This window comes from Platichthys flesus, chromosome 3 (genome assembly GCF_949316205.1).
Source record: "Platichthys flesus chromosome 3, fPlaFle2.1, whole genome shotgun sequence".
Lineage (NCBI taxonomy): Eukaryota > Metazoa > Chordata > Actinopteri > Pleuronectiformes > Pleuronectidae > Platichthys > Platichthys flesus.
This window is the reverse complement of record NC_084947.1, coordinates 15,673,553-15,686,483: the sequence shown is the minus strand read 5'-3', so window position 1 is coordinate 15,686,483 and position 12,931 is coordinate 15,673,553. Positions and strand designations below refer to the sequence as shown.

General features: G+C 44.0%; 1 protein-coding gene across 1 annotated transcript in view; it reads left to right on the top strand.

Annotated features, from left to right (window-relative positions):
• The window catches only part of arb2a (ARB2 cotranscriptional regulator A), a 150,768-nt gene that overhangs the window by 103,654 nt on the left and 34,183 nt on the right, over window positions 1-12,931 (top strand). The window contains exon 10 of the mRNA XM_062382187.1: window positions 4,289-4,373. Coding sequence (XP_062238171.1) covers window positions 4,289-4,373 — 85 coding nt within the window. The remainder of the gene's footprint in view (window positions 1-4,288; window positions 4,374-12,931) is intronic.

Sequence of the window (12,931 nt, the reverse complement as noted above, 5' to 3'; positions counted from 1 at the left end):
TGCGACTCTCACTGTGCAGTGGATGTGGACACCTATTTGGTCCTCGTGATGGCTCCATTAGATCACACCACCATCAGCTGAGTGCAGCGTGTTGTGTCCATTATTCTCCATGTGTGCGTGTGTGTTTGTGTGGACGAAGCGGAGAGGATTCCACTCTGACTTGCAGAAGGCAGCAGGTGGTGGATCACACACACACATATACACGTAACGGAGGAGGCTTAAAAGCATCCTTCACAGGTACGGGGGGGCTGGATCTGACACCTGTTTGTCATTTGTACTCTCACACCATGGTGGCAGCCCATTGGTTACCTTCAGCACTTACCTTTTTACTTCAACTTTGTACTTGATAAAGTTGATAACTGCGCCAAGTAAAATAAAAGGCATCGTGTCTGGCTTCAGTGTGTGCATGGGAATGCGTGGGACTGTGTGTGTGTGTGTGTATGTGCACGTTAAGTGGTAATCCAAACACAGAAGCACACGAGCAGAGCAGCCGAGGTACGGGTTTGCTTCGGATCTGTTTACATGTTTGTCTCTGGCTGCCTTCAGTTCAGTGGAGCCATTGATCAGCGGACCGGCTGCTTGAAGTGATGGTGCTCTGCGTCAGAGGCAGCTGATGTGATGTGCCATCCTTTTGTCACATCGGCCTCCTCTAATCCCAGCCAGCAGGCCTCGCCTTTATGTGACTGCTGTTATGCCTGCGGTCGCTTGCAGAGCTGGGGCCGTGCGCTCCGTGCGTTCGTGTATGTGTGTATGTGGGGGGGGGGGGGGGGGGGGGGTGCACATGTATGTGGTTGCCTTGACAAATCTATTCAAGCCCCGGCCTCCCTGCCTCCCTGCCTCCATTGGTGGCGATGGCGGAGATGAAGGGTGAGGGAGGAGGGCCCTCTTTGAAAGACTCCACTCCTTCCCCTCTCTCCAGCCGCCTTCAGCCCCCTGCGCCACAGCCCAGCTGACATCTTCCTCCAGACAGTCTGAATGAATTAAAGGAGATACAATGAGACACTTGATGTAGCAGTCAAGGAGCCCCACTGCCTCTGTGCCGCTCTACACCGCTCTGCCCTCAAGCCCAGGCTCAGAGGAGAGCACATCTAGGGCAAAGCAGAGGATCTAAAAATACACAATATGCTACTGTTTACCGAGATGACTTGTCATCTTCCCCCACCGCGGAACCCCTCCCTTCCACCTCCCCCCTCCCCTCGTGTCTCTGCTGATCTTTCTGTAACCTCTTTGGCTCCTCGTATGCTGTTTTCCTTTCCCATGCACCGGTCGCACTTTTGATTGACAGGGCTGAAGAAATGAAATATCAAGGAAGAGAGTGGAGAAGGTTAGATTGGTACTTTGGTTAATTTCTATTTCTTTTGATTGGACGGCAACGGATCACACATGAGCCAAACTTTATTTTAATAACAAATGTTTATGGACACACTTAGTTGATCATATTTGATAAGGATTACATGGACCAGATGTTTCATCACAGTCGCCGCCCGTAATGAGTTTCTATATTTCTCTATGAGCTTTAGGTAAATATATGTCTGTGGGATGAAATATGACGTACAGGTCAAGCAATATTCGAATGTGGCATTAACATGTGTGAGTGCAACCGGGACACATTGAGGTCTGATCACTCGGAGCACTTTCAGAGTTCGTCTGCGCCATGTTTATTATTGCTGCGTTCTTTTAGCAGTGTGATCGTGAATGTGTCGGGGGCCACGTTGAAGGACCAGCTACTCAGTCCTCTGACCTGCTGCCGCTTCATGATGACTTAAAATAGTATTTCATTTCTTAGTGTTTCCCATACGCTGATTAATTTGTAGCCGACAGCACAATATCTTATAGATTTTCTTAATATTTTTGACCATTTTAAATAAGTAAAATCTAATTTCATCGTGGACCTGTACAAGTTGAGCCCCTCCTCGCCCCACTCCCTCACTCTCTCCCCCTCTGTCACACACACACACACACAAACACAATGGAGCCATCTGTCATAGTCAGACTTAAAAAGAACGAGACATTTTGTCTTTGCTAACAGCAATTATGTACGTGTTTATTTGCATATGGAGCGGGGATGTGAGAGCTGATCACAATTGGTCACTCGGGACAAATGTGAAGGCGCATTCTAATGCCAGGTGTGAACTGTCATACTTAGAGCCGGCCACTTGTGAGCACATCATCAAATGCGAGACGCATGTTGATCCCAGGTACGAACAGATGCTCAGTTTGACGTAGCTGCAGAGGCTTATGGACCTCAATTATGTTCAGTGTCCCTGTGTAATTCAATTTCATTTTTATAGCCACGTTATCTCAAAGCACTTTACAGAGCAGGGTTGAGAGAAACCCGACAGTCCCCACATTGAGCAAACACGTGCTGACAGTGGAGAGGAAAAAGTCCAGAACGCAGAACCAGACTCAGGGTGGGCGGCCATCTGCCTCCACCAGGATGGGTTGAAAAGAGAGGAACGGGGCAGAGATTGACCAGGAACAATTATGTAACTGTAGTTGAATCGCTTTCAGATTGTTGTAAAGTTATACATTGTTATAATTTAAATAATAATAGCAATACGCATTTTTATAATATTCGAATCAGTAATTGGAATGACATTCAGTAGAGCAGGAATATAAATCAGTCTCCTCTGAAGTAAAATTCATGGATCCTCATGGAAAATGTAATGGTTTCTTCCCTGACCCACACCCCATCCTTCCGCCAAGTTTCCTTTTAATCCATTCAAGCTGTTTTTGCTTAATCTTATTTATCGTCAAACTAGCAAACATTATAACCAACAAACAAATGGGTGAAAAAAAATCCTGCTTGTTGTTGTGTCCGTGTGAGTGTGAGTGTGTGTGTGTGTGTGTGTGTTGGTGTGGCTGAAGTGGGAGAGAAGTTTCACACATTTATCTGTCCAGTCCCTCCCCTGACAGGGCCTTGGGAGTCAGGGTCGCTGAGGGCAAAAATGCACAAGCGTGTTTGTGCTTTTGCGTGTGTGTTTTGTGTTTGAAGGGTTCACAACGCTACTCATCTTTGAGGAAGACCCCCCGCAATGCAATCACTGACCCACGCATACAAGCGCACAAACACACACACACACACACACACACACACACACACAAACATGCACAACACTGTAATGGCTGTCGGGGGCCAGGGTGAAAGGAAAACAAGGGCAGATAAGGAATGATTCAGAAGGACGCCAGCTGCACATTCTAATCTCTTTACATTTTCTCTTTCTTCTATTGAACTTTTATCTTATCTGGGGAACGTCTTCTCCAAGCATTCCTTGTCACCCTCCCTCTTTCCCTCTCTCCCTTTTCCCCTTGTTTTTGTACTAGCCTTACAAGCCACGGCATACAGATCCACATTGCTCGGTGATATGTTGTCTTCTGCCATCCGAGGGAAAGAAAGCTCAAAGCATGGGAAAAGCTGTTTCGTAGTATTGGTAGTAACTGACATGGTTCATTAAAGTTACATTTGGTGTATCCGAGTGTCTTTGAAATAACTTACTAGGTAGAAAGAGGGGGCACCACACGGGCAGGGAGATGAAGACAGCCAAAAGTGGATAAAGAGGTCTCCTCTTCTTTCTGACAGTAGAGTTGTCAACCACAGGGGGGTTTGAGAGGACTAGGGGTGTTTGCAGGGGGTTATGGGTCAGCAAGCTGGGCAGACGCCCTCCCCCAGGGCACCAACTGATCCACCATGGTAGAAGGCCTCAGCTCTCCACCACAAACAAACGCCAAGCTGTCTGAGCAACATGTCACAGAGCTTTTAATTGCTTGTTGCTGTCTCTCTTTCTATCTCTCTCTCTCTCCGTCCCTCCCTCCCCCTCTCCTCCCATCCTTCTCAGCCACAGACACACACACACACATACTGCTTTTCTTGCTCGTGGTCCCTCCCCCTCGGCTCCCCCACCTGTCCCCCCTTTTCTTTGTCTCCCTTGCCTCCCTCTTTTTCCTTTCTTGTCCGTTTTCTTTTTTTTTTCTTTCAATGTTACTTTGAGTTTCAATTAAACCTGCTTTGTTTCCATGAAGTACAGAAATGCTGCTCATCAGGAGGAGATAAAAGAAGAAAAAAAAATCCTTCCTCCTGTTGTGTTTCCGTCTTTGAGCATACATGTGTGTTTGTGGGAATAAAACCGGAGAATGCCACAAATTCATTTCCCATACACAAACCCTTCATATGCCTCGAGTCGTCCTTGTGGAAGTGTTTACAATCTTTTGTAGAAGCAACATTTAGCAATAATGAGAAATCTTTTGCTCCGAGTTTTTAACCGGCAATCCCTGTTCCCTTTCCCTTCAGCACTGTTGTAACTGGGTGTCGAGTTCAGAGCCCCTGGACACGCCGCTGGATCCCATGCTGCCAGACTGCCCCCGAGTCTCTGCAGGTATCAAACAAACTGTGTATAAACACACTTCAACACTGACTACATGATTACTCAGCTTCTACTTCAGCATAACTGGTGGCTTTCAGTGTAAATACAATCGTTTGAGGGAATGACTTAGTTATCCAAGCACAGAAGTTAGCTCGGTGTGTGTTTACAGTCAAAGAAGAAAAGGTAAACGGTTGACTACGAAGGTCACTGATGTAGTTGTGATTAAATTATGATTTTTTTACTGGTGATTTTCACGGTCATTCATATGTTTAAAGGTTAAAGGTTACTTTACGTTTCTTAAATATAATCTCAAGAAAATAATTATTTCTCAAAGATGGGCTAAACTGTTTTAACTGTTCATAGTTTAGAGCAAAATATACAAACTTCACAAAGGGTGTAACATTACAGGTTGGTGTGTTTACCTAACAGCAAAAATGTCCATAAATGACAAATCATATGAGCACAAGTAAAAGTTGTTATCTGTGGTGCGCATCTGCAGATGATCAGGTTTCACTCAGTGCTGTATGATGTGTTGACGGTTTTCGTTCTTGTGCGTTTGCTTGAGTGTGTGCATGTATTTCTATGCTTGTGTGGACACATTTGTGTACATGCGCACATGCTGGTGGGTGTTGGGTAGATTGCAGGTCTTAGTAGGGCTGATTGAGAGGGATCATTGTCAGAGAGACTGAAGCGGCTGCAGATTATCTTGAAACACAAACACACACAGAAACACAGGCTGTCTCTCACACACTACAGAAATGAGCCGCTTGATTTTGTTTCTATTTTTGGTCTCGTTTTTTGTGTTGCGCCCTTTTCCTCTTTCTTTTTCATCATCTACTCCGTCTCTTATATTCATTAATCCTCTCCTGTGGTGTTTGGCTTCCTGTCCCTGTGCCCTCGCGCTGGTTGACTGGCCTTGATGATGTCACGGCCATCATGAGAATGTGTCCTCAATGTTGGATTAGGGATAAAAGCTGTAATCCTCGACATGACCGTTGATAAGAGATGATGATTGCAGTGTTTGTTTGAAGAGTGACCCACATGCAGACATGCTTGTGCAGGCACACACACACACACACACAGGGAGCCCACAAACGGAAAATCAAGCTTGGAAACAGGAAACGAAATATATATTGTAATCATTTAAAGGATCCGTTTATCTTTTTTACTTTCTGGTGAAACCTCCAACAACCTAACATGCCTGCCTCACACCTGTTCTCCTCTTTACCTGGTCTCCTGCACTTTGTCAGATTCAAGCCCTTACTTCAAGGTCTCCTACTTTCCTGTAGCTTTAGGACTATCCCTCACTTCTATGTCGCTCTGGATAAAAGCATCTGCCAAATGAGTAAATGAACACGTGTATGTTTAAGCATTGGTTTTTAGACATGTGTGCGCACATACAGTACAGGAGATCCTGCTTTGAGATTTTATTCTCTTCAAAGCCCCTCATTGACATCATGGTGAATCTTTAGGCCATCTTACACATGCTCCACGTGTCGGCAAAGACATCTCAAACACTGCTATCTCATCTCAGCTCACTGAAACACCATGTTCCACATGGAACAGTGTGGGTGGCCTGAACATCTACCGGTGAATCAGCTCCTTAAATGTCATCCAGCCTTCAATACAAAACCCATATTGTAGTTCATGTTCAAATGTCAGATTTTTATACTCTGATGTTTTATGTCTCTTCTCGGTGACTGCTGGCGATCGAGACACAACCTTTGAGCCAAGATATCCAGCTCTACTTTATGAAACTGCCAGCATGCCTCACATTGTCCTGTTTGACACAGCGTCCATCTGTATGTATGCACTATTGACTCGTGCTCTATTGACTTTTGCTACTTTACCCGAGCTGAAAAGATCCGAGTCTCTGGCCTGTTAACAGAGCTGCCAACTCAGCTTGTCTCTGGTCTTTTGGTGGCAGCTTCCGATGTCAAAGGTTGACTCGGCCGTCTTTGTGTCCTTGGCAGCCTGGCAGGTTCACAGGCAGCTGCAATTGTGGCGAGAGTCGCGGCAGAGCAGCAGAGGTGATGAGGTTGAGAGAAGGTTGAGGGAGGCCTGTCAGGGCATCGAGGCCCAGCCCTTGAATCCACGCACCCTCTGCCCCCAGCAGTCACCTCTTGTGCCGCCATGACTGCTGTTGTCTGCGTTGCTATGGTGGAGTATGTGAGTGTCTCTGTAGGTGGCGGTAATCGGGGTTGACCACATGTGCCTCAGCGGCAGAGGACGGACCGGTGACTCCTTGTTGTCATGCGTGCACATGCACATATGCAGCCACACATCGCAGTGTGATCCGCCGCTATTGTGTGGAGCCAGACAGAGCCTGGCCCGGGGCGATTCAGCTGCTGTGGAGAATGGCATTTGATCAGACACACACACACACAGTAAGATTCTTAAGTCTAACAAAGTATTGGATGTGTACTTAAACATGGTTACTGGGACTGGTCAGACAGCATGATGGGAAAATGGGTTGAAGGACAGGTCTTGCCTTTGCTCTTTTTTTTTTGTGTCTCAGAGTCTGTTCCTCTCCCTCTTCATACTCCGCTCTGCCTCCGACTTTCCCTATACATCTCCCTCTCCCCTCCTTTGCTTGCATCCCGTCTCCCTGTGTGGTGCAGTGATGATATGATGATTGTGTTCTCCATGCTGGTAGAGTCTTGGCAGACGGAGGTATAGGGAGAAGTGGAGGCAGAGCTTGTCTGTTACTCCTAATCATCTGTGAAGCAACGGCAGTGTACCAGCATGGCGCTCATAGCTGAAAGGACCCAGAGGGAGAGAGAGTAGGGAGAGTAACGTGTAGAGTAGGTGTGTGTGTGGGGGGGGGTGTCTGCAGACTACTGCATTTCTTGTTTTAAATGCGATAAAACCTGGACCCATTCCCTTCGCATTTCACTGGCGAGCTTCCCTCTTTCTTTCCTCTTATTTATTTTTTGTGGTAATCTTTCTTCTTTTCACTCAGCTCTTTATTGCCACCATGCCCAAGGAATTTGTTCAACCCCCCCGAAGAAGGTCATTGCTCTGGCGTTTGGCGGTAGCCTGGCACACGAGCAGAATTTTATCAGTCAGGAGCACACCGAACACAGGCTAAATATGCAGATAAACTGGAACCGATCTCCTGCTGGAAAATCTCCCTTTGTGTGTGTGAGAGAGTGTGTGTGTGCGTGTGTGAGTGTAGTAGCTTCAAGGCTGCCGGAGAAACAAGTTAGTCAGTGGGGTGCTGGTTAAGTGGCTATACTGAGGCCCTCCCTGGATATAATCATTCAAAACTACGCTGCCGTTTAAATGCCAAGGTAAACACAATATCTCGTAAGGGCCACCTCTGTTTTTGTTGCTCGGTTTATTGACTGTTTTTTCCAGTTGAGATTGATGATCAGTAGAGATGCTATTTCAAAGGTGGGAAAACTCTCTTTGCTAATAACACACACACACACACGTAAGCACACACACACATGTGCACACAACTGGGTGATTACTCATTGTCCAGGCTGATTATTAATTACAAAGGAGAGCTCTCTGAAGGTAAACACTGATTAATGGCTAACAAAAGTAAGTTAATGTCTTACCTGTACTTTAATTACCAACCCTGCTCTGTTACAAGCATCCTAACACAAGGCTGTAATTAACCCTAATGGACTGCAGAAAGAGACTCACTTTCATTTTCTTTCACAACATAAAAACACCACTGTATGTTCTTTTGTGAGTTGCCCACTTTTCTCGCTTTCCTACTTTATCTTCCGTAATTAAAAGCGAATTCAGGACGTCTTGATATTAGAATGTTGAATGAAAATAATTATCTAAAAAACTGGCACAACAGTGTTAATGGATTGACATTAATTCCGGCGCGATGAGGTCACTCTGAGTTTTCTCTTTACCTAAGGCTCGTGCACCAGTGAAGGCATAAAACAGGCTAACACAGAGCACACTCACCCACACACACACACACACACACATACACACACACACACACACACACACACACACACACACAGTTATGCGTTTCCTGTGAATTGACTCCGTCCTCCTGTAGGTTTGACTTGACCTCTGATCCATGCTCTGCTGACCATGAAACACCTCTAGCTGTCTGCACCTCTACCAAACACACTCACACACACACACACACACACACACACACACACACACACACACACACACATACACTCTCACTCTCACTGTGTGATAGATGTTTGTGTTACTTAACTCTTGAAGAGGAAACTCAGGACCAGTCAAACTAACCTCACACCCTCCGACCACTGTTTTTTCAGCTTGGTAAAGTGGAAGTCCGCTGTCTCAATGGAGGATCACATGAGTCTGTCTGTCATGAGTATGTGACTGTGTGTGTGTGTGTGTGTGTGTGTTGTCCCATAATGTGTCGGAGTGTTTTCTTTGTCTGACTGGCACACGTTGTGCTGGTGCTGCAGGAAATAGACAGGTAAACTCTGGTGAACCGGACCCTAACCTTTGACCTGAATCCACTGATTTTGGATCAGGCTATTGTGTGGGTCACAGCGATGACAGACTCGATCACAGTGTTGTGGAAAATGCTGACACCAAAGTCTCCAGAGGTCTGGGATTAGTGGTTTGTGAGGAACTAGTAACGTTTGGACATGGGTTAACAATTTGGTTTAATTTGCTTTATTTGATGGAGAGTACAGAGTGACTGGTAAGTCAAGGTAGAGCAAATGGAAAGGCATGGTTTAGACTTTACCAGGTGAGTTACCATGGCATCAGTTTACCTCAAACTTGATGTAACGGTGATGAGGTAATATTGAAGGCGAAAGACTGAAAAAGAAGAGAAAAGTCAGAAATGGTGTCTATCAGTGTTTTTGTGGGCAACAGGGAGTGCCAAGGCATTGCTGGGATGTTGTTATGTATTCCCTTTTTTTCCCTCCTATTGAATTTTGTGATTCTGAGACGCTAAAGGGGCAAGTTAGTTTCAGAAGCTTCATGTTGTGACAATACCAAGGGGACTAAATCTTCAGCAACTCAAAAAAAACAAAACAAACCTTCTGGACCCTGGAAAGAAAAGAAGGACTTGATTTTACAATAACCATGTTGAACTTTAATACAGGGTCTTGTCTCTGGATTCATTATATGTAGACACTTGATAAAGGACAATTTTGGAGTCAGTGTGTAACAACTACATAGTAAATAAAAAGATTAGATGGGCGTATATTACCATTATATTACGTACCTTTGCAGCAACAATAGGTAGAAAACATGTGAGCCAGCCTTTATGGATTCCTGTGCCAAATCTTGATTTTGTGTCTCAGATGCAACATTGCCCTCAGTCTAGTGTCCGGTCAAAGCATTGTCCCGTAGTGACAGGGCAATCTGCCCTGTCCTGAAGGTTTCCATCTCTTATGGATCAAAGACTTGATCACTTTGATTCAACTCTAGACGTGTGTTTATTGTTTAATGTTTATTGATCTGTTCCAGTGCTTTGCTTTGTGTTGAACCATCTTCATCCAGATCAGAAACAAAGATATGCTGACAGAGTCGATAGACCAGCCGGTACTGCAGACACGTGTGTTTCCATCTCTTTGTCGAAACTGACGAACAGGAAGAAATGAAGTTGATCAATATTCTAAGCTAATGATTATACAATCTTGTCAAAGCTGAGCACGATATAATTCTTCAGAAGTAATGTGAGGTGCGTGAAATGTTGAGTGTTGCTCTACTTATTTGAGTCACAGGATTTTCATTTTATAACCACTGCTACGGTTTAATCAAGGATGATTACCATTGTCAGATTTGCATTCAACTAAAGGAAGCGCAAAACATTTATCACAAAAGAGTTTGAAAACCTGGAATATTTTACCCAAAAAATTTGTCTTGATTTATCTTGAAACCTATTTCTTCAAATGTATGTTATTACATTCAGCTTTTATCTTGCAGCAACACGCTACATGTTGTTAAGATTGGTTCATCTGAATCCACTGGAAAGTATCAAAGCTGAGGCAACAAACTGAAAAGGTTAGGTTTGCAGCTGCTGCTGTTGGCCATCAGCTATATTTACCTATTGATATATATGTATAAGACATATGCAGCCACCCTGACTACTTGTGAAGTGCGATACATAATCACATCTCCTATGCAGAGCACTTTAACAGTTTAGGCTATTGTGATTATGCTAACCAGAAGCGTGTCTGGAAAGCCCAGTCTGTGGTCTTCAGTTCACCCCTGCACTAGGTAAACTGTATCCAGGAGGCATTTTATCCTCTCCTCCTTTCGCATGCTCTACCTATCATCCCGGGGAAAAGAAGAAAGGGGAGAGACAAAAAGGGAAAGAGCCTGGCATGCATAAATGAAAGTTCAACAAGGTTCAATGAAACACTTATACAATTTGCTGCGATATAGTGGGGTTTTATAATCTCATTATCATCTTAGTGCCAGATTTGCCCATGAGGGCTGTTCCGTATTCACTCTTATTAGCTCCTCAGATTTGTCCATTTGTCCTTCTGCTACCCGCCTCGCAGCCAATCACCGGGACAGAAACTCTCATAAATACCCCCGCCTTCTTCGTTTATCTCAACTTGTTTTTTTTTCTTCTCTTGCCATACCTCCTACTGCTTTATTTATAATTTTCTTTTTTCTTTTTTTTACATTTACTTGCTATGGGGCAAACACATATTTCTTTCGTTGGAAGTTATTTCCTTCAAACACATTTGTATCCGCAGTATACAAGCCAATATATTGTATATGCTTTGACTTTAGTCCAACTGATTTATGATTTAAGTATTAAAGTCCAGACACTGGGAGATTGCCTGAAACATATGAGAAAAAAAATTACTTTGCATATTCTAAACATTTTTTCATGCCACATGCAGGAAATTCCACTCTGTATATTTGTTTACTCCTGATATTATTTTTAAATCTTATTTCACTTGAGAGGCCAGGCTCTTTCCTCGCTGAGTATCCCGGGTCGGATGGGGGAGCTAATGTACAGGGTACATTGGAGCAGGCCACGGGCTGCTTTCGAATCCCCAAGCCGCTTAGCTGCTGTGGGTAGTGTCCATCCCTGGTCACTCAGAGGGCATCCCCAGATTAGTGCTTCACGGACATGGATCTCATTTGCCCATATGGCCTCTTCTCATTGAGTCAATATAGGCTCTAATCTGCCCAGCCTTTACCCCTGACCTCGACATGTGGCAAAGTACTTAGGAAAAAAAAGAACACACAAACCATGCATATACCATATTCGATGGCTGCGGCATCAACGGGAACGAGCGTAAAGACGAGGCAGAAAACGGACGCTGGTGTATCAGTGGCTGCGTGGGTTTCTGAATACTTTTTCATAGTTTCACTTCTGGTGTCATCAAACAGCAAGAACATTCCATAATAACAACCTGGGCTCTTGTGGTAGGAGGCCGGTTATAGGTGGAGTTTTGGTGTTGAATTAATCCAGTAAGCTGTAGTGGGGCACGGCAAATCCTTACCACGGCTAAGATTATAACTCTTAAGAATCACCTTGATCCCATAGTCTCCCGGTATCAGTGTGCCGTCATTAACAAGGCGTCAGCTGCAAACCAACAAGTGTCACGGTGTCCAATACCCATTCCGATATTACTGTTTACTATTATTGGCATTGACCTTGTCTGTGAGAGGATAAACAAGCCACCGAGGTTAACCCAACACCTTCATACCAGCACTTGTGTTTTCATTGCTGTTATTTTTTTTTGCTTTTAATTGGTATTATGCAATCAATACTATAACATTCACGATCCGATGTTAAAATATCCCTTATCTTTAAATGCTTGGTAGTAAAGAAAGTAGTCCTCGCATGTGTTGCCATTAGGTAGGTGAAATTAGTTAATAGGATAAAGTAAATTAGGGCAGATAGAGGTTAATTTAATAAGTAATGACATAGGCAAACTGCTTATTTTGTATTCTTACTTTCATGACTTCCACAAGTTTGTTTTAATGTGTTTGTACGATTTCTAATCTACTGATCTTCGATTGTACATTTCTTTGAAAATCTAAAAATGTTATGGGTTCATGGGGCCAGTTCATAAGGTTTAGCTGTTAATTAATACACACTCACACACTTTATGCCCAACTGCTGGACCGAAGAACCCATGCTGAGATCCAACATCTGGAAAAGCCAGTCAATTTAATATGTCAGTGGGATGTGTGTATACACTGTAGGCATGTGAGAGCAAATGTTTGTGATGTTTCTCCTGCTAGTTTAAACCCACTGCTGCTGTATAGCTAAACTTCTCTGATATATCGTATCCCCTCGTTTCTCTTCTGCACAAATTAGGATATAATTAAATGCACATTTAATACAATTTTTATGAAATAAAAAGGAGCAAATGGAAGCTAAGAGAATATCTTTAGGATGCATGAAATTGTCAAAGAGATGATTAGAAAGTTTATCTTAGAAAGTCATTGACTCACAATCAGACTCAAATTACAATTTAAATTTGTCTTTTTTTGCACAGTGAAGAAAATTACATCTTATTTCTGTAATTATGTAAATAAAAGTGATGGTCGATTCCAGGACCGTCCAGGTTTTGAATATGCAGCAGTGACCTTGGATCCTCTCCAGTGCTCCTCGTTGACAGATA